Raw genomic sequence first — 21998 nt, forward strand, 5'->3', positions numbered from 1 at the left:
TTGTCTCTTTGGGTGGGTTTATTCCAAGGTATCTTATGGTGTTTAGTGCAATGGTAAATGGAATTGACTCCTCAGTTTCTCTTTCTTCCATCTCATTGTTAGTGTATAGAAATGCAACTGATTTCTGTGCATGGATTTCCTATCCTGCTGCTTTGCTGAATTCAGGAAAGGGTCCTAACAATGTTGGCGTAGAGTCTTTTGGGTTTTCCACATAGGATATCATGTCCTCTGAGAAAAGTGAGAGTTTGAGTTCTTTTCTGATTCAGACGCCTTTTTATTTCTTTTTGTTGTCTAAATGCTGAGGCTATGTCGAACAACACTGGTTGTCCAGAGAGTGGACCTCCCTGTTGTGTTCCTGACCTTAGCGGCAAAGCTCTCAGTTTTTCCCCATTAAGAATAGCATCGGGTGTGGGCTTTTTGTAGATGGCTTTTATGATATTGAGATATGCTCCCCTCCTCCCTGCACTGTGAAGAGTATTGATCCGGAAAGGGTGCTGCACTTTGTCAACTGCTTTTTCTGCATCTCTTGAGAGGATCCTATGGTTCTTATCCTTTCTTTTATTTCTGTAGTGTATCACATTGATTCATCTGCAGATGTCGAATCACCCTTGCAGCCCAGGCATAAAACCCACTTGGACATGGTGAATCATCCTTTAATGTACTGTTGAATCCTCCCAGCCAGTGTCTTGTTGAGAATTTTGGCATCCGTGTTCATCAGGGATATTGGAGTGTAATTCTCCTTTTGGGTGGGGTCTTGCTCTGGTTTTGCGATCAGAGTAATGTTGGCCTCACAGAGAACACTGGAAGGTTTCCCTTCCATTACTAATTTTTATAAACAGCTCCGAAGAATAGATTAATTCTTCCTGGAATGTGTGGTAGAATTCTCCTGGGAAGCCTCCTGGTCCTGGACTCTTGGTTGTTGGCAGATATTTGATGACTGCTCCCATTTCCTTGCTGGTTATGGGTCTGTTCAGGTTTCCTGTGTCTTCCTGTTTCAGTTTTGATAGGAAGGGATCCATTTCTTCCAGATTGCTTACTTTGTTGGCATATAGTTGCTCAGAATGTGTTCTTATAGTTGTCTATATTTCTCTGGTGCTGGTCGTGATCTGTCTTCTTTCATTCACGATCTTATTTCTTTGGGTCCGTTCTCTTTTTGATATGTCTGTCCAGGGGTTTATTGATCTTATTCTGTCAAAGAACCAGCTCCTGATTTCATTGATGTGTTCTACTGTTCCTTTGGTTTCTATTTCATTGATTTCTGCTCTGATCTTTATGAATTCTCTTCTCCTGCTGGTTTTAGGTTTTAATCTTCTGTTCTTTTCCAGCTCCTTTAGGTGTAAGGTTAGCTTGTGTACTTAGGACCTTTCTCATTTCTTGAGAAAGACTTGTATTGCTATATACTTCCTTCTTAGGATGACCTTTGCTACATCCCAGATGTTTTGAGCAGTTGCGTTTCCATTTTTGTTTGTTTCTATGAGGTTTTTAAAACTGTGCTTTTATTCCCTGGCTTGATTCTTTAACCTCCGTGTATTTGAATTCTTTCCAAATTTCCTCTTGTGATCAAGTTTCAGTTTCAAAGCATTGTGGTCTGAAAGTATGCAGGGAATGATCCCAATCTTTTGGTATCAGTTGAGACCTCATTTATGACCCAGTACGTGATCTAGTATGGAACATGTTCCATGTGCACCCGAGAAGAATGTGTATTCTGTTGCTGTAGGATGGAATGCTCTGAAGTTATCTGTGAAGTCCATTTTGTGCAGTGTGTCATTCAAAGCCCTTGTGCCCTTGTGGATCTTCTGCTTAGATGATCTGGCCATTACAGTGAGTGGTGTGTTAAAGTGCCTACTATTATTGTATGACTATCAATGTGTTCCTTTAATTTTGATATTAATTGGTTCATAAGGGGGTCTGGGTGGCTCAGTCGGTTAAGCCCTTGCCTTTGGTCAGGTCATGTTCTCAGGGTCCTGGGATGAAGCCCTCATCAGGCTCCCTGTTCAGTGGGGAGTCTGCTTCTCCCTCTCCTGCTGCCCATGCTTCTGTTCTCTCTCTGTGTCAAATAAATAAATAAATGAAATCTTAACAGAAAATCGGTTTATATAGTTGGCTGCTCCTACTTTAGAGGCATTAAAACTTATAATTGTTCAATTTTCTCTTTGGATAGACCATTTAATTATGGCATAGTGTCTTTCTTCATCTCTTAATGCAGTCTTTGGTTTAAAATACAACTTGTCTGATATCAAGATTGCCACCTCAGTTTTTTTTTAATGTCCTTTAATATGATAAAATGGTTTTCCACCCCCTCACCTTCAATCTGGGGTTTTCTTTGTGTCTAAAAATGAGTCTCTTACAGATAGCATATCGATGGGTCTTGCTTTTTTTTTTTTTTTTTAATCCACTGGGATACCCTGTGTGTTTTGGTTGGGGCATTTGGCTTGTTTACATTCAGAGTAACGATTGAAAGATATGGATGTAGTGCCATTGTATTACGTGTCAAGTCTGTGTTTTGGTGTACTGTGTCTGTTCCTTTCTGGTCTGTGTTATTTTTGGGCTCTCTGTTTTCTTAAAGGTTCCCCTTGCAGGGCTGTTTTAGGGATCACAAATTCTTTTAGTTTCTGTTTGTGCTGGAAGCTTTTTATCTCCCCTTGTATTTTGAATGAGAGCCTTGCTGGATAAAATTCTTAGCTGTAGATTCTTCTCATTGAGCACCCTGAGTATATCATGCCAGCTCTCTCTGGCCTGCTATCTCTTTGGATAGATCCGCTGCCAGTTGAATATTTCTCTCCTTCTTAGTTCAGGGCCTCGTGTTCCAAGCTGCTTTCAGGATTTTCTCTTTGGGTCTGAAATTTGCAAGCTTTGCTTGGAGATATTGACCTATTTTTTATTGATTTTGAGGAAGGTTCTCTGTGCCTCCTGGCACTTGAGTGCCTGTTTCTTTCCCCAGATGAGGGAAGATCTCTGCTATAATTTGCTCAAATATGCCTTCTGCCCCCTCCTTCCCCTCTTTTTCTGGGATCCCCATTATTCTAACATTGTTTTGCTGTGTGGTACGAATCATCTCTCAAATTCTCCTGTCATAGTCCAGTGGTTGTTTCTCTTGTTTTTCCTCAGCTTCTTTATTCTCCATTGTTTTGTCTTCTATATCACTACTTCTCTGTGAAGCCTCATTTATCCTAGCAGTTAGAACCTTCATTTTTGATTGCATCTCACTAAGATTAGCCTTTTTTATCTCAACTTGATTAGATATCAGTTGTTTTATTTCTCCAGAAAGGCATTCTCTAGTGTCCTCTGAGTGTCTCTTAAGCCCAGCTATTATCTTGATGGTCATTATTCTGAACTCTCGCTCCAGCCTCTTCCTTCTATCCATGCTGATTAGGTTCCAGGCAGTCAGTACTACCTCTTGTTCTCTTTGTGGCGGTGAGTTTTTCCATCTTGTCATTCTGTCCAGAGAAGAAGAGATGAGTGAGAGAACAGAATAGAAAAATATCAAGAATGACCCCAGATAAATACATGCTAAACAAATCAGAAGAGACCCGAAGCCAATTTAAAGGTTAACAAAGGAGATAATAGAATTAGAGAGATCAAGAGAGCAGAGCAGTACACCGATACTATGTGAATTTTGGTCTTTTTGTTAGGAAATTGCATCCCCAAATGGTTAAGAGGAAACCTTGTATATATACAAAAATAAAATTAAATACAAGGAAAGTCTAGAATGTAAGTGTAAAAATGGAAATTAAAAGTCAAAATAAAAAGGATATTATCAGAGATCCCTGGGTGGCGCAGTGGTTTTGCGCCTGCCTTTGGCCCAGGGCGTGATCCTGGAGACCCGGGATCGAATCCCACGTCGGGCTCCTGGTGCATGGAGCCTGCTTCTCCCTCTGCCTATGTCTCTGCCTCTCTCTCTCTGTCTTTTTTCTCTCTCTCTTTTCTCTCTCTCTCTCTCTCTGTGACTATCATGAATAAATTTTTAAAAAAGGATATTATCACCCAGTTGAACAGAACTGAGCAATATACCATATCCTATGTCTTTTTGTTAGAGAAATATATCCCAAAGGAAAAACAAGCAGGACTTACATGTATATAGAAATAAAATTAAGTACGGTGAAAGAATAGAATGTAACTCTGAAGGTGAAAGTTAACCAAGTCTTGCAAAAAGTGGTCACTTTTCTATTTGTAGAAATGCTGCAATTCTTTCCTTAGATGTCTGGTTGATTTCACAGGTGTTCAGAATGATTTGAAAGCTCTCTGGCTGAATTTCTGGGATCAGACAAAACTATGTTCTCCTCTTGCTCTGCCATCTCTGACTCAAGTGGCTTACATTTTCTTCCTGCGTTTTCTAGTTATAAAATATGTCATTCATACAAAAATACATGTCTGACTTCATGAAGAATAAAATGAGCAACTTCACTACTCAGATTTTTAAAAAAGTCTTTCCGATGTCTCTGAAGCTCCCACCTGGCTTCCTTTCTGCTTATTTGCTGAGTATTTAAGTTTTGCTCTGATCCGCCAAAACTTTTCTGTCATTCAACTTTGTTTCTCTGCATTGTTTGGCATCCTTCACTTTCCTAAGAATGTACTAGCCAAGGTATTAGATTTTTGTTTAAAACAGTCTCATAGGCCATCATCATACATTCTCTCTCTGCTGATTTCCTTTCTTCTAAAGCTCTGCCTCTTCCTTCTTCCTCTGAATTCAAACTTTATAAATATTTTTCTTTCCTGTTTCTCTTTCTGTTTTGAATGATCTCCTTTGATGTTTTTTGTCTGTATTTTCTTTCCTTCTTTTAGACTGGGGTAGGTGGGTACCAAAATGTATTTTTGTGTCTTTATAAAACATTAATAGATGAGGATGCTTTTCTTCCTCACCGTGGATTACTAGCCTCTACTACCTAATAATAGATTAATTTTTATATTCACATACTGAAAATAGATATTAATAATAACTTACAAGAACTCTTAATATAGTTACCCTGTTAACCCTTCAACTGCCATATGTGTCATAAAAATCTTTTCCATATTTTTTTACTTAGCAATGTAATTTAGTTGGTATTCTCTCAAACAATGAGAGATTGGAACAAATGAGATATCATAAGTATAGATTTGTTTATGTGATAGAACATATTATCTATTTAAATAAGTATTAAATATTTCTTCTTAAAGGACCTGACTTACTCATTCTATACCTTCTGCAGGCTTAAGAACCACTTAATAAACATGTTAAGAAGGATATTAAGTAAATATGAAAATGGAGAGCTTCCTTTCTATGGAGATTTAAAAACCAGTCAAACGGAAATGGAAATTCAGATTAATATGCTAAGACAGAAGGTAATTTTTAATTAGTTTTGGGACTCTAAAATCATTGGGAAATAAATCCCTCTGTGCTTTGAGCAGTAAAATACAGATTTTCCTAGTAATCTTACATACTTGATATATATTTTTGGTAATAACTTTATTGAGATATAATGAACATAAGATGCATATTCAGGGATCCCTGGGTGGCGCAGTGGTTTGGCGCCTGCCTTTGGCCCAGGGCGCGATCCTGGAAACCCCGGATTGAATCCCACGTCGGGCTCCCGGTGCATGGAGCCTGCTTCTCCCTCTGCTTGTGTCTCTGCCTCTCTCTCTCTCTCTCTCTCTCTCTCTCTCTCTATGTGACTATCATAAATAAATAAAAAATTAAAAAAAAATTAAAAAAAAAAAGATGCATATTCAAAGACTACCACAATCCATTTTAGAACATTTTGTCACCGTAAAAATAAACCCTATGCCCTTTAACTGGCACGTCATGCTAGTTTCCCCCTCCCTATTCTTCTTAGCCATAGGTAGTCACCGTTCTAGTCTCTGTCTCTATCGATTTGCTGCTGATTTTGGACAGGTCATCTCAATGGAATCACCAAATATTTGATCCTTTGTGACTGCCTTCTTTGGTTTAGCATGTTTTTAGATTTATTTTGTGCCATGTGTCAGAACTTTATTATTTTTTTATTTCTGAATACTATCCCACCATATGGACAGCCCACGTTTTATTTATGTATTTATCATTTGGTGGACGTTTGAGCTGTTACACTTTTTGGCTGTTGTTAATAATGCTGTTGTGAATACGCATGTACAAGCTTTTGCGTGAACATTTCACTTCTCTTGGGTATATACTTATAAATGGAATTGTTAGTTCATATGTTAAAGGACCTTTAACATTTTTGGTTTAAACCTTTTGAGGAACTGCCAGACTATTTTCCAAACTGGCTGCACCATTTTACATTTATGTCACCAGTGTTTGAGGATTCTCATTTTCCCTGATTCTTGTCAATGTTTGTCATTATCTGTTGTTTTTGTTATAGCTATTCTATTGGGTGTAAAATGACACGTTGTAGGGGTATTTTCATTTGTTTCAAATTTTTATTTGAATTCTCGTTAGTTGACATATCATGTAATCTTGGTGTCAGGAGTAGAATTTAGTGATTCCTCACTTAAATACCCAGTGCTCATCAGTACAAGTGCCTTCCTTAATACCCATCACTCATCTAGTCCCCCCTGCCCACCTCGACAGCAACACTTAGTTTATTCTCTATGGTTGAGAGTCTCTTATGGTTTGCCTCTCTTTCTCTCCTTTTTTTCCACCTTCCCCTATGTTCATCTGTTGTTGGCTTTTTTTTTTCTTAATTCCACATAGGAGTGAAATCATATGGTATTTGTCTTTCTCTGACTTATTTCACTTAGCATAATACACTTGTTGAGTTCCATCTGTCTTGTGGTTTTAATTTGCATATTTCTTAGAACTAGTGATGTTGAGCATCTCACTTTATATGTGGTCATTATTCATTTCTATATCTTGCTTAAAGAACTAATCATTTATTTTGCCCATTTTTATATTGGACTGTCTTTTCATTATTGTAAGAGTTCTATCTATATCCTAACTACAGACCCCTTATCAGGGATATGATTTTCAAATATTTTATTCATCACCTTGCCTTTTCACTTTTGCTTGATGGTTACATTTGAAGCATAGAAGCTTTTATTTTTTAGATTTTGATGAAATCCTTAATCTGTTTCTGTCTTTTGATGCCATATTTAAGAAACTGTTGCCAAATGCAATCACGAACATACACACCTGTTTTTTCTATGAGTTTTATAATTTTAGCTCTTAATATTTCTTTTCTTTTTTTTTAATATTTTTTTTCAATTTTTATTTATTTATGATAGTCACAGAGAGAGAGAGAGAGAGAGGCAGAGACACAGGCCGAGGGAGAAGCAGGCTTCATGCACCGGGAGCCCGATGTGGGATTCGATCCCGGGTCTCCAGGATCGCGCCCTGGGCCAAAGGCAGGCGCCAAACCACTGTGCCACCCAGGGATCCCTAGCTCTTAATATTTCATGTTAAGTTTGTACATATGTTGTGAGGTAGAGGTCTAATTTTATTACTTTGTGTGTGGATATCCATTTGTCTCAGTACCATTTGTTAAAAAGACTATTCTTATTCCATTTTAGTGTCTCGACACCCTTGTTGAAAATCAATCCACCATAATTTGAGAGTTTTTTTTTTTTAATTTTTTTATTTATTTGTGATAGTCACAGAGAGAGAGAGAATGAGGCAGAGACACAGGCAGAGGAGAAGCAGGCTCCATGCACCGGGAGCCCGACGTGGGATTCGATCCCGGGTCTCCAGGATCGCGCCCTGGGCCAAAGGCAGGCGCCAGACCGCTGCGCCACCCAGGGATCCCCTTATAATTTGAGAGTTTATTTTTAGATTCTCAATTCTAATACATTGACCTATATGTCTATCCTTAGGCCACTACCAAATCAAATTTTATGAGAATTCTTTCCTAGTCCTCTTGCAAATTACCACTCATTTATATTACAATTATGTAATAAGTCAATGTAGTAGAACCTAACTTTACTCCTGTAGAGACTTATACTTTTTGAAGGAGCCTTTTGCCAGCTTATGTCTTGCTGACTACCTGACACAATGAGAAGCCAGGCTCAAAAAGATAGAGTCCCGTTTCTCTTCTCCAGTAATACCTGTAGTTTCTCACTCAGTGCCTCCCGCATCCATTTCCATCGTCTTGGTTGTAGGATCCACTGTCTACTATGTACTTCGTTGTGTTTTATTAACTTGTTATAATGCATAGACTCACCCATAGATTTCACCATCTAGGATATAAAGGATTAACTCTGGGTTATCAGCCTTCCTGTTTGGAAGTCTTGCTAATCCATCATCTTAAAGTTCACAATTAGATACTCTTTTGACCTGGTTCTTGTGCATACAAGACTGGCGCCGATCCCGTTCTTGGCACAGATCCTACATTCTTGGAAAACAGAGTTGCCTGTATCCATCTTCTTTTACTGAAATAGAAAGATATGCATAGCTGTACTTTGATAGGTCAATACGTAATTAATAGAATAAACATTTCATTACATTATGTCAAGAATACACCTGTAAAATATCTTGTTGCATTTAATTGAATTATCAGGGAAGCCCGGGTCCTCAGTGGTTTAGCACTGCCTTCAGCCCAGGGCGTGATCCTGGAGACCCAGGATTGAGTCCACGTCAGGCTCCTTTCATGGAGTCTACCTCTCTCGCTGCCTGTGTCTCTGCCTCTGTCTCTCTGTGTGTGTCTCTCATGAATAAATAAATTAAATATTTTTAAAAACAATCAAATTATCAGAGACAAATAGTAGGCGAGCAATTTGAATCACAAAAAAATTTCAAAGTGAACCTATATGATATGGAGAAGCATTCTAGTACGATATAAAGATGAGATAGTCTTACTACCTTCCCTGAAAAATAAGCTTGCAGTAAGATAAAGGAGAAATTATATTTAATTTAAGTGTGCCAAAGGACAATACATTTGTTTCGCTAATGAAAAGATTAGAAATTATTCCATAACGTTCTCCTTATGTCATCACTGATGAAGGGAGAATGAAGATTATTGATTTAAAAGCACTCAATGCTGCCTTTCTTTTAGAATTGCAGTTACTTGAATTCAGATAAAAGGTTCCGTTTTGCTTATTAAACTTTTACTAGTTGTTCAGCTGTTATACTTCAAATCACATGTCTCTCTGCTTGCCAGTCGTTTTTCTCCCCTAACATGAGGGGAAATTTAAAAGAGGAGTTCTTGTCTAGTTTTAATAATTTGTAATTGAAGGGATTCTTTAGAAAAAATGTCTTAGAGAAAGGAAGATGGTGGCAGGGTAGGAGGAGCCTAGACTCACCTCATCCCACTAATACAACTAGATACCTATCAACTCATCCTACATACCCCAGAAATCTACCTGAATACTGACAGAACAAAGGTCACAACTAAAGAGAGAGAAGAGGCCACTTTAAAGAAAGTCGGAAGTACAGAGATATAGTTTAGAAGAGAAAGAGATCCTATCTGCAGCAGATGGGAGGGAGTAGTGGTCCCAGCGAAGGGCAGGAGAGAACACCTGGGAATGCACGTAGCCACTGGCTTGGAAAAGGAGAGTGGCTGAATTTCCTGAGTTCTTGCAACTATGGAGGGCTTAAAGCCTGGAATTTTAAAGGTTATTGGGCTTGGCTATGGTAGAATGTGTAGGGCACTATACTTGGAGAGAGGCACACAGAACGGAAGCAGCTGGCTGGTGACATTTCCCTCCCCTGGCCCTGAGCACAAACACAGAGCCACCTGTGGGAATCAGTGCCACTCTGACACCAGCTGCCTAACTTGCTTACACCAGCCACCACCCGTTTGCACTCCAGGGGAACTGCCCTTTTGAATCATGCTTGCCTCAGTTCCAGCACAGCAAGCCCTTCCCCCAGAAGACCAGTACAAACCCCTGCGGACACCATGTGTCCTGACCAGAGTTTTGCAGGGTCTCAGTTCCAGTGGACTGTGACAGGTCTCATTTCGCAAGCTAGTTCAAACCCGCTAGATTCAGGCCAAGTACCAAACACTGCCCACAGCAGATACTGAGAGCCTATCTCTCAGATGACTGGCCTGAGGGATAGAGGAGCCAGAACCCAGTAGCAGAGTGCATGCCGCACACCCTGGAGACCCTCCCTCAAGCACCAGGCCCTGGGCACTACGGGACCATTTTCAGTGGTCCATTACTTTCAGGAACAAGTGACATAACTGGCTTTTCTAACCCAGAGAAACTGTCAGAGACCTAGACAAAATGAGAAGACAGAGGAATTTATCTCAAATGAAAGAACAGGATAATGCCACAGGGCCAGAGATCTAAGTGAGAGAGAGAGAAATAACGTGCCTGATGGAGGATTTAAAGCAGTGACCATAAGGATGTTCAGTGGACTTGAGTAAAGAATGGAAGACATCAGTGAGACCCTTACAACAGAGATAGAAGAGTTTAAAAAGAATCTGAGATGAAGAGTGCAATAAATGAAATTAGAATACAGATCTGGAATATTCTCTAGACTAGATCATACATTAGGCCACAAAACAGGCCTTAGGAAGTACAAAAAGATTGAAGTCCTACCATGCACCTTTCCTGACCACAATACTATGAAACTAGAAGTGGACTACAAAAAACCGTCTGAAAAGACCACAAATACATGGAGGTGAAATAACATCGTACTATCAATGTGTGGGCCAACCGGGAAATAAATGAAGAAATTTCAAAAGACATGGAAACAAATGAAAATGAAAACACAATTGTCCAAAACCTTTTTTTAATGTTTTTTTTTAATATTTATTTATTCATTTATGATAGAGAGAGAGACAGAGGAGGAGGGAGAAGCAGGCTCCATGCCGGGAGCCCGATGCGGGACTCGATCCCGGGTCTCCAGGATCACGCCCTGGGCCAAAGGCAGGCACCAAATCGCTGCGCCACCCAGGGATCCCCCCAAAACCTTTCAGATGCAGCCAAACTGATTCTAAGAGGGAAGTATATATAGCAATACAGGCCTACCTCAAGAAGCAAAAAAAAAAAAAAAAAAAATCTCAACACAAACTAACCTTACACCTAAAGAAGCTAGAAAAAGAACAACAAATGAAACCTAAAGCCAGCAGAAGGATGGAGATAATAAAAATTAGAGGAAAAATGGGGGTCCTGGGTGGCTGAGTTGGTTAACTGACCAACTCTTTGATTTTGGCTAAGGTCACGTTCTCAGGGTCCTGGGATTGAAGCCTGCTTCAGCCTCCAACCTCAGTCTACTGGTGGATTCTCTCTCTCCCTTTTCCTTTGCCCCTCCCCCCCGCCCCAATAAATAAATCTTTAAAAAAACATTAGAGTGGAAATAAATGATAAAGAAACTAAACACAAATAAAAATAGAACAGATCAACAGTAGCTGGTTCTTTGAAAAATTTAATAAAATTGATAAGGCTCTAGCCATAGTTCTCAAAAAGAAAAGGGAAAGGACCCAAATAAAATCACACATGACAGAGGAGAATAACCAACACTGCAGAAATCCAAACAATTATAAGAGAATATTATGAAAAATATATGTCAACAAATTGGACAACCTAGAAGAAATGGATAAGTTCCGAGAAACATATAAATTGCCAAAACTGAAGCAGGAAGAAAGTAGAACAGAATGCTAACCAGCCAAGAAATTGAATCACTCATCCAAAAACTTGGAACAAACACAAGTCCAGGACCAGATGGCTTCAGAGTCCAATTCTACCAAGCATTTAAAGAAAGAGTTAGTATGCGTTCTTCTCAAACCGTCCCATAAAACAGAAGAGGAAGGAAAACTTCCAAATTCATTTGATGAGGCCAGCATTACCCTGACACCAAGACCAGATAAAGACACCACAAAGAGAATTACAGGCCAATTTTCTAGTGCAAAAATCCTTAACAAAATAGTAGCAAACTGAATCTAACAATACATTAAGAAAATCACCGCCATGATCAAATGGGATTTATTCCTGGGTTACACGGGTGATTCAGTATCTGCAAATCAATCAGTGTGATGCACCATATTAATAAAAGAAAGAAGAATCATCATCATTTCCATAGATGTAGGAAAAGCGTTTGATGAAGTACAATATCCATGCATGATAAAAACCCTCCACAAAGTAGGTTTAAGAGGGAACATACCTCAACATAATAAAGGGAATATATGAAAAAATGCACAGATAATGTCCTCCTAAATGGGGAAAAACCAAGAGAAAAAGTTCATGTCTGGTGTTGTTGATGCTGGCTGTTGCCTAGATTTATAGTTAGGGCAGGCAGCCAAAATGCTTACACTGGCACACCTGGACTCTCTTTGTGGCCTGAGCCTCCTCACAAGAGGAGGGGCTAAATTCCGAGTAAGCAGGCTGAGATACAGAACAGGGCAGAAGCTGTGTTGCCTTTCGTAGCCTAGCCTTGGAATACACACAACATCACATTGACCATATTCTGTTCGTTAGTAGCAAGTCACTAAGGTTAGCCCACGGTCTTTTTGTTTTGTTTAGTTTTAATGGAATACTGGAACACCTATGAACACATGAAGAACGCAATTTTTAGTGTAATTTACCCACTGGCCACAGTGTTCTATATTCCTTTCACATGAAAAATGCACTCACCTCCTCCCAGTACCTCCGACAAATCTCAGTTATCATGGCATCGGGTTCAGGATGGAGTCCAAGATCTTGCCATCTTAATCAGGTGCAGCGGGGATAAGGTGCCAGGGTTATGTTGTCTAAATTTTAGTCCCTGGAGTGCAGGTTCTCTCAATAGGAATGAAGACTTGAGAATTAAAGAGAACAGTTCTCTACTATTGAAAACACAACATTCTGGTTACTTGCTAAAGACTCTTCCATTCAGAAAGAAGATGGAAGTCACACTAGACCATAGCAGGTTTGAAATGCAGCCTGATGCATGCTGTCCATTTTTCAGTCAGACTTAGTCTGAAACCATGGAAATTTTTCTCCATGGCTCTTTGCTGTCTATCCTCTCTGAGCTCTTGGTTCTGTCCAATGACCTGTGTTTGCAGTTGTGTTTTCAGCCTGCTGCCTCCCTGTGGGGACTTCTAAGACCCAAAGGCCTATTTTCAGTCCGTGCTATCTAGGTCTCTTTTAGTCCAAGCTCGCAAACAGTGGTTTTGATGCTATAATTTTCTTAACTTCTTGAGTTTTTCTGTGAGAATCAATGGATTGATTTTATGTCAGTAGAAAAGCCAGTCTCGCAGATCTTTTTGAGATAAACTTTTCAACTGGGCTCTCCTGTGAAGCTCATACTCTTAAGATCCTTAAAAGAAATTTGAGGCATACCTGAAATCCTTCTGAGGTCTTAACAAAAGTTTTTATAATCTTGGCTTCATCCATAGGCCATGTTTTCCTGGATTTGCTCTTGACCCAGGATGCAATTCTTTATTTTAGCATTATTTGACATTTCAGCATATGGAAAGGCTATAAATGTGGACAAAATATTTGCACCCAGTTTGTCTGGGTCTTTCATACTGCATAGACCTTGTTTAGTTTATCTTTTGTGTCCCGTTTTACTTTCAAGTGGTTTGTGGCGCAAGTTCCTTTTCCTCTAGTGTCATTTTCTTCACTTGCCTGGAACCTTTACTGTCAGCCTCTTCAAGGGCCATCAGGTTTCCATTAACAGTCTGTTGGAAGCCCTTTTGGTTTTCATTCTTACTCTTCCCTACATCCTTTCAGTTTCTACCTACCTCTCGGTTCAAAGGAGGTTCAGGTTTAAATATTTTAATGTCAGCACCCCATGTTTAATATCAGTTTCTGTGCCAGTTATTTATTGCGGCATCATAAACCACCTGAAAACCTAGTTGCTCAAAACAGCATTTATTTGGTTCACAAGTATTTAGTTTAGGCAAAGCCGAGTAAGGCCAACTCATTTCTTCTTCATTTGGTGTCAGCTGAGATGACTGGAAGCTGGGGACTAGAATCATCTAAAATCATGTTCATGCAAATGTTTAGCTGTTGAGGCTGGCTTTTGGCAAGGACGTTAGCTGGGTCAGTCTCAGCTGAAATGTCTACATGAAGACACACCAGGTGGCCTGGGCTTCCCACAGCAGCTAGATTCTAAGGGTTAGTTTCCCTAGAAGAAGAATGTCAATGGAAGCTATATCACATTTTTTAACCTAGCCTTAAAAAAATCACACAGCAGTTCTGCCGAATTCTATTCACTGGAAACCAATTACTAAGGTCAGCACATTTTAAGGGGTGGGATTATCATGGGAGAAGTGTCAAAAAATTTATAAAACCACCACATCCACTTACCCTGTCTTATCAATCATATCCAGAAGAAAGAAGTTCTTCCCAACTCAGAATCACTGAAACCCTGTCAGGTTTTTCAGTGGTGGTTTTTGGTGCTTAGTATGTTCCCTTGTTTTGTGGGAGTAACAGAGGATTATAAGATAATACTATTCAATTAGGCGGGTTTTTTTTTTTTGTCCGAAAGTATAAGTTTCATCTCACTAAATTTTTATACTGAGAGGTGTGGTTTCTTAATCCTGAGAATCATTTCTCCTGGGAATGCAATTCAAATTAATGTAAATCATTTGTAATTCAGAAAAAGGCTTGTGGCTTAGAATCAGTATTTATAGATTCAATAATTAGAGTCTTATTTTCAAGGTCTTCTCTTAGGAAGCATTTATTGGTTCAGACCTACATAAGTCAATATGATATTACTAAAACTTTTTAAAAATTAATGGGAGTATTCATTGGGACACTCGAGTGGCTCAGTGGTTTGTGTATCTGTCTTTGGTTCAGGGCATGATCCTAGGGCCTTGGGATCGAGTCCTTCATCGGGCTCCCTGTGGAGCTTGTCCCTCTGCCTATATCTCTGCCTCTCTCTATGTGTCTCATGAATAAATAATTTTTAAAAATTATGGTGTGTTAGGATAGGGGAAGGGGCCAGAGACTTTCTTTTCTTTTTTAAAATTTTATTTGAATTCAATTTGACTATATAAGAGACTTTATACTAAGAGGTGACTTACAGTTATTTTATGGAGGAAAGATCTGAAGCAGTCATAGAAAAATACATAAAATGAAGTACAAATGTTGTGTGGCAAAGACAATGATAGCAGAGATCTTTTTTAATAACTCCTAGTGGTTTTAACACTGTTCTTAATTTTCTAAGTGCTTCAGGGTTCCACATTCTAAGACTCTACTACAATATAGATTATATTTTATTGCAAATGAATTTATTTTAAAATGGGAGCACCTGGCTGACTCAGTCAGTAGAGCATATGACTCTTGATCTTGACGTTATGAATTCGAGCCTACGGTTCAGTACAGAGACTTAAACATAAAATGTTTTTTAAAATGTTGGTTATAGTTTTGAGTTAAACTAATTTCATTCCATTTCCGAACTGTATTGTTCTATTCATGCAGATTGGTGATCTTAGAGCAAGATTGGAAACTGAATCTTCAAGATGTATAGACCTGGATGCAAAAAATCAAGTTCTTCAACAGGAGTTATTATCTATGAAAGCAACAGAGAGGGAATGTGAAAAACTAAAACAGATTAAAAAGAACTTGGAAGAAAAAGTAGTAAACCTCAGAAGTCATGCAGAAGTCAATGTGGTACAAGGCATTCAAGTAGAAAAGTATTATAAATGGGAGATTGACCAGAGAGTAAGATTGATTGTAGAAGAAAGATTAAAAGAAGTCAATCTATTTTTCCAGGTTAGTTTATTGATCTGTGATATGCTTTCATTTATTTCATTACAAATTACACTTTGGTTATATGCATTGTGTAGGTTTCCTCTGCTTCCTTTACAGCAATCTGTTTGGTATATTTCTGGAGGCATTCGTTCCTCCCTGTAAAGATTTCAGTTTTCATCATTATTCTCACTAAATTGATCTTTCAGAATGATTTATGACCAGTATGTATGAAACAAGACTATTTTTTTGAGATTTTATTTATGTATTCAGGAGATACACAGAGAGAGGAAGAGAGAAGCAGAGACACAGGCAGAGGAAGAAGCAGGTTCCATGCCAGGATCACACCCTGGGCCGCAGGCAGGTGGTAAACCGCTGAGCCACCCAGGGATCCCCTGAAACAAGACTATTAAGAGGAAAAGAAAAAATTGTGATTTAAAACTTTTACCATGGGGAAAAAAATAAAATAAAATAAAACTTTTACCATGGAGATTCCTGGGTGGCCCAGTGGTTTTAGCACCTGCATTTGACCCAGGGCGTGATCCTAGAGTCCCAGGATCGAGTCCCACATCGGGCTCCCAGGGTGGAGCCTCCTTCTCAGCCCGTGTCTCTGCCCCTCTCTCTCTCTCTGGCTTTCATGAATAAATAAAATAAAATCTTTAAAAATAAATAAATTTAAAAAAATAAAACTTTTACCATGGAGTATCTAGGTGGCTCAGTTGGTTAAGCAGCAGACTCTTGATCTCAGCTCAGGTCTTGGTCTCAGGTTTGTGAAATCAAGCCCTGCATTGGGCTCCATGTTCCATTCCTAGGTTATTCTTCCTTTTTGAAGATTTCATTTATTTATTTATTTCCTTATTTATTTATTGAACATGAGCAGGGGGATTGGCAGAGGGGGAGAGACAGAGAGACAGAATGAATCCTGGGTAGACTCCATACTGGGTGCGACACAGGGCTTGGCCTCAGGACCTCTGACTGAGAACATGCTCTGAGCAGAAATCAAGAAACAGGTTATTCTCAAGTTGTATTATGCACTTTTTAAAATTTTTAATTGATTCTCTTGTTCTTTGAAGTATCAGATTGCATGAGTACTAATATAAGAATGATTAAACTTTATTTTTATCATTCAGATTCAATTCAGGTGACATTGGTGATAAATATTTTACACTTCAGCTTTTTTTTACACATTTAAAATTGCTCTCTGAATCATTGAGTCCCAACTGAAGGAAAGAAATATACTATAATTACTCAAGTTTTAGCTGTTTTAAAACTGTGCTTTTAATTTGCTTTAGAGACAAGCAGCATCTCAAGAAAACTTAGAGCAGTTAAGAGCAAGTCATGATGCTTCAATAAGAAGTCAAGTGGCACTCAGAATTAAAGAGCTGGAATCTGAACTTCAATCCCAAATAAGAAATTCTCAGGAACTTAAAATAGAATTGGAAAAGTACAGGCAACTCTACCTAGAAGAATCAGAAATGCGAATGTCATTGACAAAAAAACTGAGCAAGTAAGTTAAAACAGAATCAATGAAAATAGATTTAGCTTATTGATTTGCCTCTAAAGCATAATTTTTATGGAGATGGGTTCATGAGATTAGTAGGAAGTGAAAGCCAACTGGATAGTATAATTTTGGAAAATAATGTTTGTAAGTAAACTTACCATTTTATGTTCATCCAGGATAGTTTGCCTCTCTCCTCTTTTTGTGTGTGTGTGTGGGGGGGGGTATATGATTTTACTTTTTCCCATTAATATTTTCAGTTACTCTATCTTGTTGTCTTTACAAACTAATTGTTTAAAACTTTATAATTTAGACAGCATATTATTTTTTTAAAGTTGATATATTTTATTTAACACAATACGTCAAAAAATATCCTTTCAACTTGTGATCAATATAAAATTATTACTGAGATATTTCATATTTTTTTCATTCGAAGTCTTAAAAATCCAGCATGTATTTTACAATTATGGTATATTTCAATTAGAACACTAAATTTTCATTGGGAATACGTGTCTATATTTAAACTTCATAAAATTTATAGTGGAAAGAGCAGATTCACATACCTGCATCTTTACAACCCTACTTAAAAGGTTTTTTGTTTTGTTTTGTTTTTTTTGGAGTTCAATTTGCCAACATGTTGCATAACAATTTGCCAACATATTACATAACAACCAGTGCTCATCCCGCCCAAGTGTCCCCCTCAGTACCCATCACCCAGTCACCCCAACCCCCTGCTCACCTCCCTTTCCACCATCCCTTGTTTGTTTCCCAGAGTTAGGTGTGTCTCGTGTTTTGTCACCGTCACTGATATTTTCACTCATTTTCTCTCCTTTCCCTTTATTCCCTTTCACTAATTTTTATATTCCCTAAATGAATGAGACCATATAATATTTGTCCTTTTCCGATTGATTTATTTCACTCAGCATAATACCCTCCCCTCCAGTTCCATCCACATCGAAGCAAATAGTGGGTATATAGACAGCATATTACTATAAAATTTTTTGTCAGAATTACCCTAAATAGAAATATTAATGAGTTCATTTTTGGAAGATTACACCTTTAACCCAAAAGATCAAGTGCCAATACTATACAGGTTGGTAAATTAACTTTCTTGATTGTGTCTTTGGTATTATTACTAGAGAGCCTGAGGGTGGGGGAAACCTTTGTATGTTTTCTACTTTATATAAAAGTATACATGTGAAACAGAGAAAGATTCACACTGGGGTGAAAGGCAGTATAAATCCCAACGTGGCTAAAAATAGCATCATGGTGGGCATGAGGGGGTGTGTGGAAGACAAAAAGGGCAGATTCTACTTCCAGGGCCTTGGTAAGTGTGTTATCAGCTAATTGCCTCTGGAGCTGTTTCGGTCCTTCTGATCACTGCTCTGCCATCTACCTGGCCCCTAGAGGTTGTTGGTCTGAGGTATTCCTCGGTGCGAAACCCTCAATTTCTCTGAGGCAATGAGTAAAATGTACAAGAGTGGTGAAAGCACATCCTTGAAAATGTCTTTGAGGGATGGTTTATTTTTATGTTCAAACTGGTTTACTAAATACAAATATGTGTAACGGCATTCTCCAGAATCTTGTAATTACAGCCATTCCAGAAGGTAGCAAGTATTACCTGTCAATCCATGTACATCACTGTCAGCCATTTCTTTCCCTCCCCTAATTTGAATTTCTTGTTAGTTAGTTATCCCTGGAATCATATATACTCCTTTGGAATAATTTTAAACCTATAAATATATATAGTAGCTCTGCTCTGTCACATTTTCAGTGTTAAAACACTGTTTACTGGCACATTCTGTTTGCTATTATGGAAACTTAAAAAAATGCAGGTCATGCAGGAATGATTTGGGTAGAAATAAAATACTAAGCACTTGTGTTGTGTAATCTTCACAGGACTAATGAGAGGCTGGCAGATATCACTACCAAATATCTGGTGGAGAGACAGCAGAACAGACCTTTCCACAGCACTCTTACTATGGGACCAGTCTTGGAAGGGCCTTCTGTTGGAAATTTGACTAGTAGTTTACTGCTGGATAGAAATGTTACTCCAAGAGAAAATGTAATGATTCCTACCTCAAGGCCGCAGACTTCAGTTAGCAGCATTGAAACTCACTTGTTCAAGGTTAGTTATATTATCTTTCTTTTCTTGAGTTTCAGATTTCCAATAAAATTTTTGTTTTTAATTTGGTGAAATTCTGAGTTAACTGAATAATACTCATTAAGTAAAAGTTATACTGGTTTGTGCTAATAAGGAAATGGGACAGAAATTTTATGGTATTTTTTTAAGCTCCTGGAGCTCTTATTGTCAAGAGATACCTATTATTAACTTTATTCAATAAATACCACTAAACTGACACATTTTATCTTCTTATTTTTTAAAGATTTTATGTATCTGAGAGAGAAGAGAGTGTGCCCATGAGTGGGGAGAGAGGTAGAGGGAGGGGGAGAATCTCAAGCAGGCTCCCCACTGAGTGTGGAGCCTGACTCAGGGCTTGATCCCATGACTCCGAGATGATGATCTGAGCTGGAATCAAGAGTTGGATGCTTAACCAACTGAGTTCCCAAGGCACCCCCAAACAGACCCATTTCCTTGAAAAGCTATGTTAAATTGGATTTTGGAAAGTAAATATTATTACCTACTAACCCAAAGTACACTTAGATGCTTTGACTTATTCTCTGATTAGCAATAGTTTATAATATGTTTAAAGTTTGCTGTAACCCAATTTTCCACCCCTATGCATAAGTGAATGATTAGAATCCAAACGCTTAACCATGTAGGGATATTTATGATTTTAACGATTCCACGGTAAGTCCTTTTTATGAATTAAATAAACTTGTAACACTAAATTGATAGTTCTTTGTTTTGGGGGCACCCGTATGACTGAGTGGTTTAGCATGTATCTGCCTTTGGCTCAGGTCATGATCCAGGGGTCCTGGGATTGAGTCACGCAACAGGATCCCCATAGGGAGCCTGCTTCTCCCTCTGCCTATGTCTGTGCTTCTCTCTCTGTACTTTTTATGAATAAATAAATAAAACAGTTTAAAAAATGTTGTAAGTTTTGGCATTTTCTTACATGAGAGCACATCCCTAATTGCTTTCTTATAACACCTTTTTTTAACTTATATTACTTCTATTTCAATTTTTATAAAATGGCTTGCTGAGCAACTGTAGAGATTTTCTAAATAAGTAAGTCAAAGAAATATTTGATTCTTTCTTTTCTTTTTTTTTTTGTTTTGAGAGAGAGAGAGAGAGAGAAAATGAAGGAAAGCAAGCAGGTGGTAAAGGGCAATGGGAAAGAGAGAAGAGAGACTCTTAGGCAGGCTCCATGCTCAGAGTGGAGCCGGATCTCATGACCCTAAGATCATGACCTGGGCCAAAATCAAGATTCTGACACTTAACTGACTGTGCCACCCAGGCACCCCACAAATAATTGGATATTTCAAATGAAATTCACATATATTTACCTTGATGCCATCACTTGAATGATTGATGACTAAGATGGCAGTGATAGGGAGCCTTTAATAACAACCCATTTCCATTATGTATCATTGTTGTTAAAATACCCATTTCAATCAATGCACATAGGCTTATGATTTTGATAGTATATTCGTGGTTTTATTAATGTAGAAAAATGTAGCATAGACTCATGTTAAATGAAGCCTTAGTCTTGTTCTTTCATTCGACTTCCTTGTTTTCTTGCTCTATTCTCTTCTGATTCAATGACTTTTAGTATTATGTTTGGATGCTTTTCTTCCTTTTGTGTATCCGTTATAAATATTTGGTTTGTGATTACCATGAAGTTCATATATAACATCCTGTGTATGTATAGCAATCTCTTTTAAGTTGATGGTTACTTCAGTTCAAACAGATTTTAAAAACACTGCATTTTTACACTCTGCCTTGTTTTATAAATTTGATGTCATAGTTTACACCTTTGTATTTTGTGTATCCCTTAACTAGTTACTGTAGATATAATTGATATTATTCCTTTTGTCTTGTAACCCTCATACTGGCTTTATAAAAATGATTGGTCTATTACCTTTACTGTATGTTTGTTTTTATGATAAAACTGTCTCGGGGATCCCTGGGTGGCGCAGCAGTTTGGCGCCTGCCTTTGGCCCAGGGCGCGATCCTGGAGACCCGGGATCAAATCCCACATAGGGCTCCCGGTGCATGGAGCCTGCTTCTCCCTCTGCCTGTGTCTCTACCTCTCTCTCTCTCTGTGACTATCATAAATAAATAAAAATTAAAAAAAAAACTCTCATTTTCTTATTTCTAGTTATGGTCTTTCTTTCTTTCTTTCTTTCTTTGAGAGCAAAGTGAGTGAGAACACAAGTGAAGGGGAGGGAGGGGCAGAGGGAGAGTGAGAAGCAGGCTCCTCTCTGAGCAGGGAACAGGGAGTCCCTTGCAGAGCTTGATCCCAGGGTCCTGGGAGACTCTTCACTGACAGCCGTCCAGGTACCCTGGGCTTTTCTGATTAAAGAAGTCCTTTTAACATCTCTTATAAGACCTATTTAGTGGTGATGAACTTCTTTAAGTTTTGTGTGGGAAACTCTTTATCTTTCTTTCAGTTCTGAATTATAAACCTGCCAAAAATATCCTAGGTTTTTTCCTCTTAGCACTTGGAAAATATCATGCGACAATTTCTTTTCTTTTAACTTTCTTTTTATATGATAAATTTATTTTTTATTGGTGTTCAATTTGCCAACATACAGAATAACACCCAGTGCTCATCCCGTCAAGTGCCCCCCTCAGTGCCCATCACCCATTCACCCCCATCCCCTGCCCTCCTCCCCTTCCACCACCCCTAGTTCATTTCCCAGAGTTAGGAGTCTTCACGTTCTGTCTCCCTTTCTGATATTTCCTACCCATTTCTTCTCCCTTCCCTTCCATTCCCTTTCACTATTATTTATATTCCCTAAATGAATGAGACCATATAATGTTTGTCCTTCTCCGATTTTTATTGGA

The 21998-nt window shown here is 38.4% G+C and overlaps 1 protein-coding gene across 6 annotated transcripts in view; it reads left to right on the top strand.

Moving 5' to 3' along the window:
* LOC140629438 (ankyrin repeat domain-containing protein 26-like) overlaps positions 1 to 21998 on the top strand; it is a 98130-nt gene that overhangs the window by 14042 nt on the left and 62090 nt on the right. For 5 of the 6 annotated variants that reach the window (XR_012027271.1, XM_072818910.1, XM_072818911.1 and 2 more), the window contains exons 5-8: positions 5187 to 5319; positions 15256 to 15549; positions 16818 to 17032; positions 18923 to 19151. Coding sequence is in view for 5 of the 6 variants with exons in the window: in XM_072818910.1 (XP_072675011.1) it covers positions 5187 to 5319; positions 15256 to 15549; positions 16818 to 17032; positions 18923 to 19151 (871 nt within the window). In the remaining variant the exon portion in view is untranslated. The remainder of the gene's footprint in view (positions 1 to 5186; positions 5320 to 15255; positions 15550 to 16817; positions 17033 to 18922; positions 19152 to 21998) is intronic. The other variant, XM_072818914.1, reaches the window with a different exon arrangement.

Source organism: Canis lupus, assembly GCF_048164855.1.
Source record: "Canis lupus baileyi chromosome 5 unlocalized genomic scaffold, mCanLup2.hap1 SUPER_5_unloc_5, whole genome shotgun sequence".
Taxonomy (NCBI): Eukaryota; Metazoa; Chordata; class Mammalia; order Carnivora; family Canidae; genus Canis; species Canis lupus.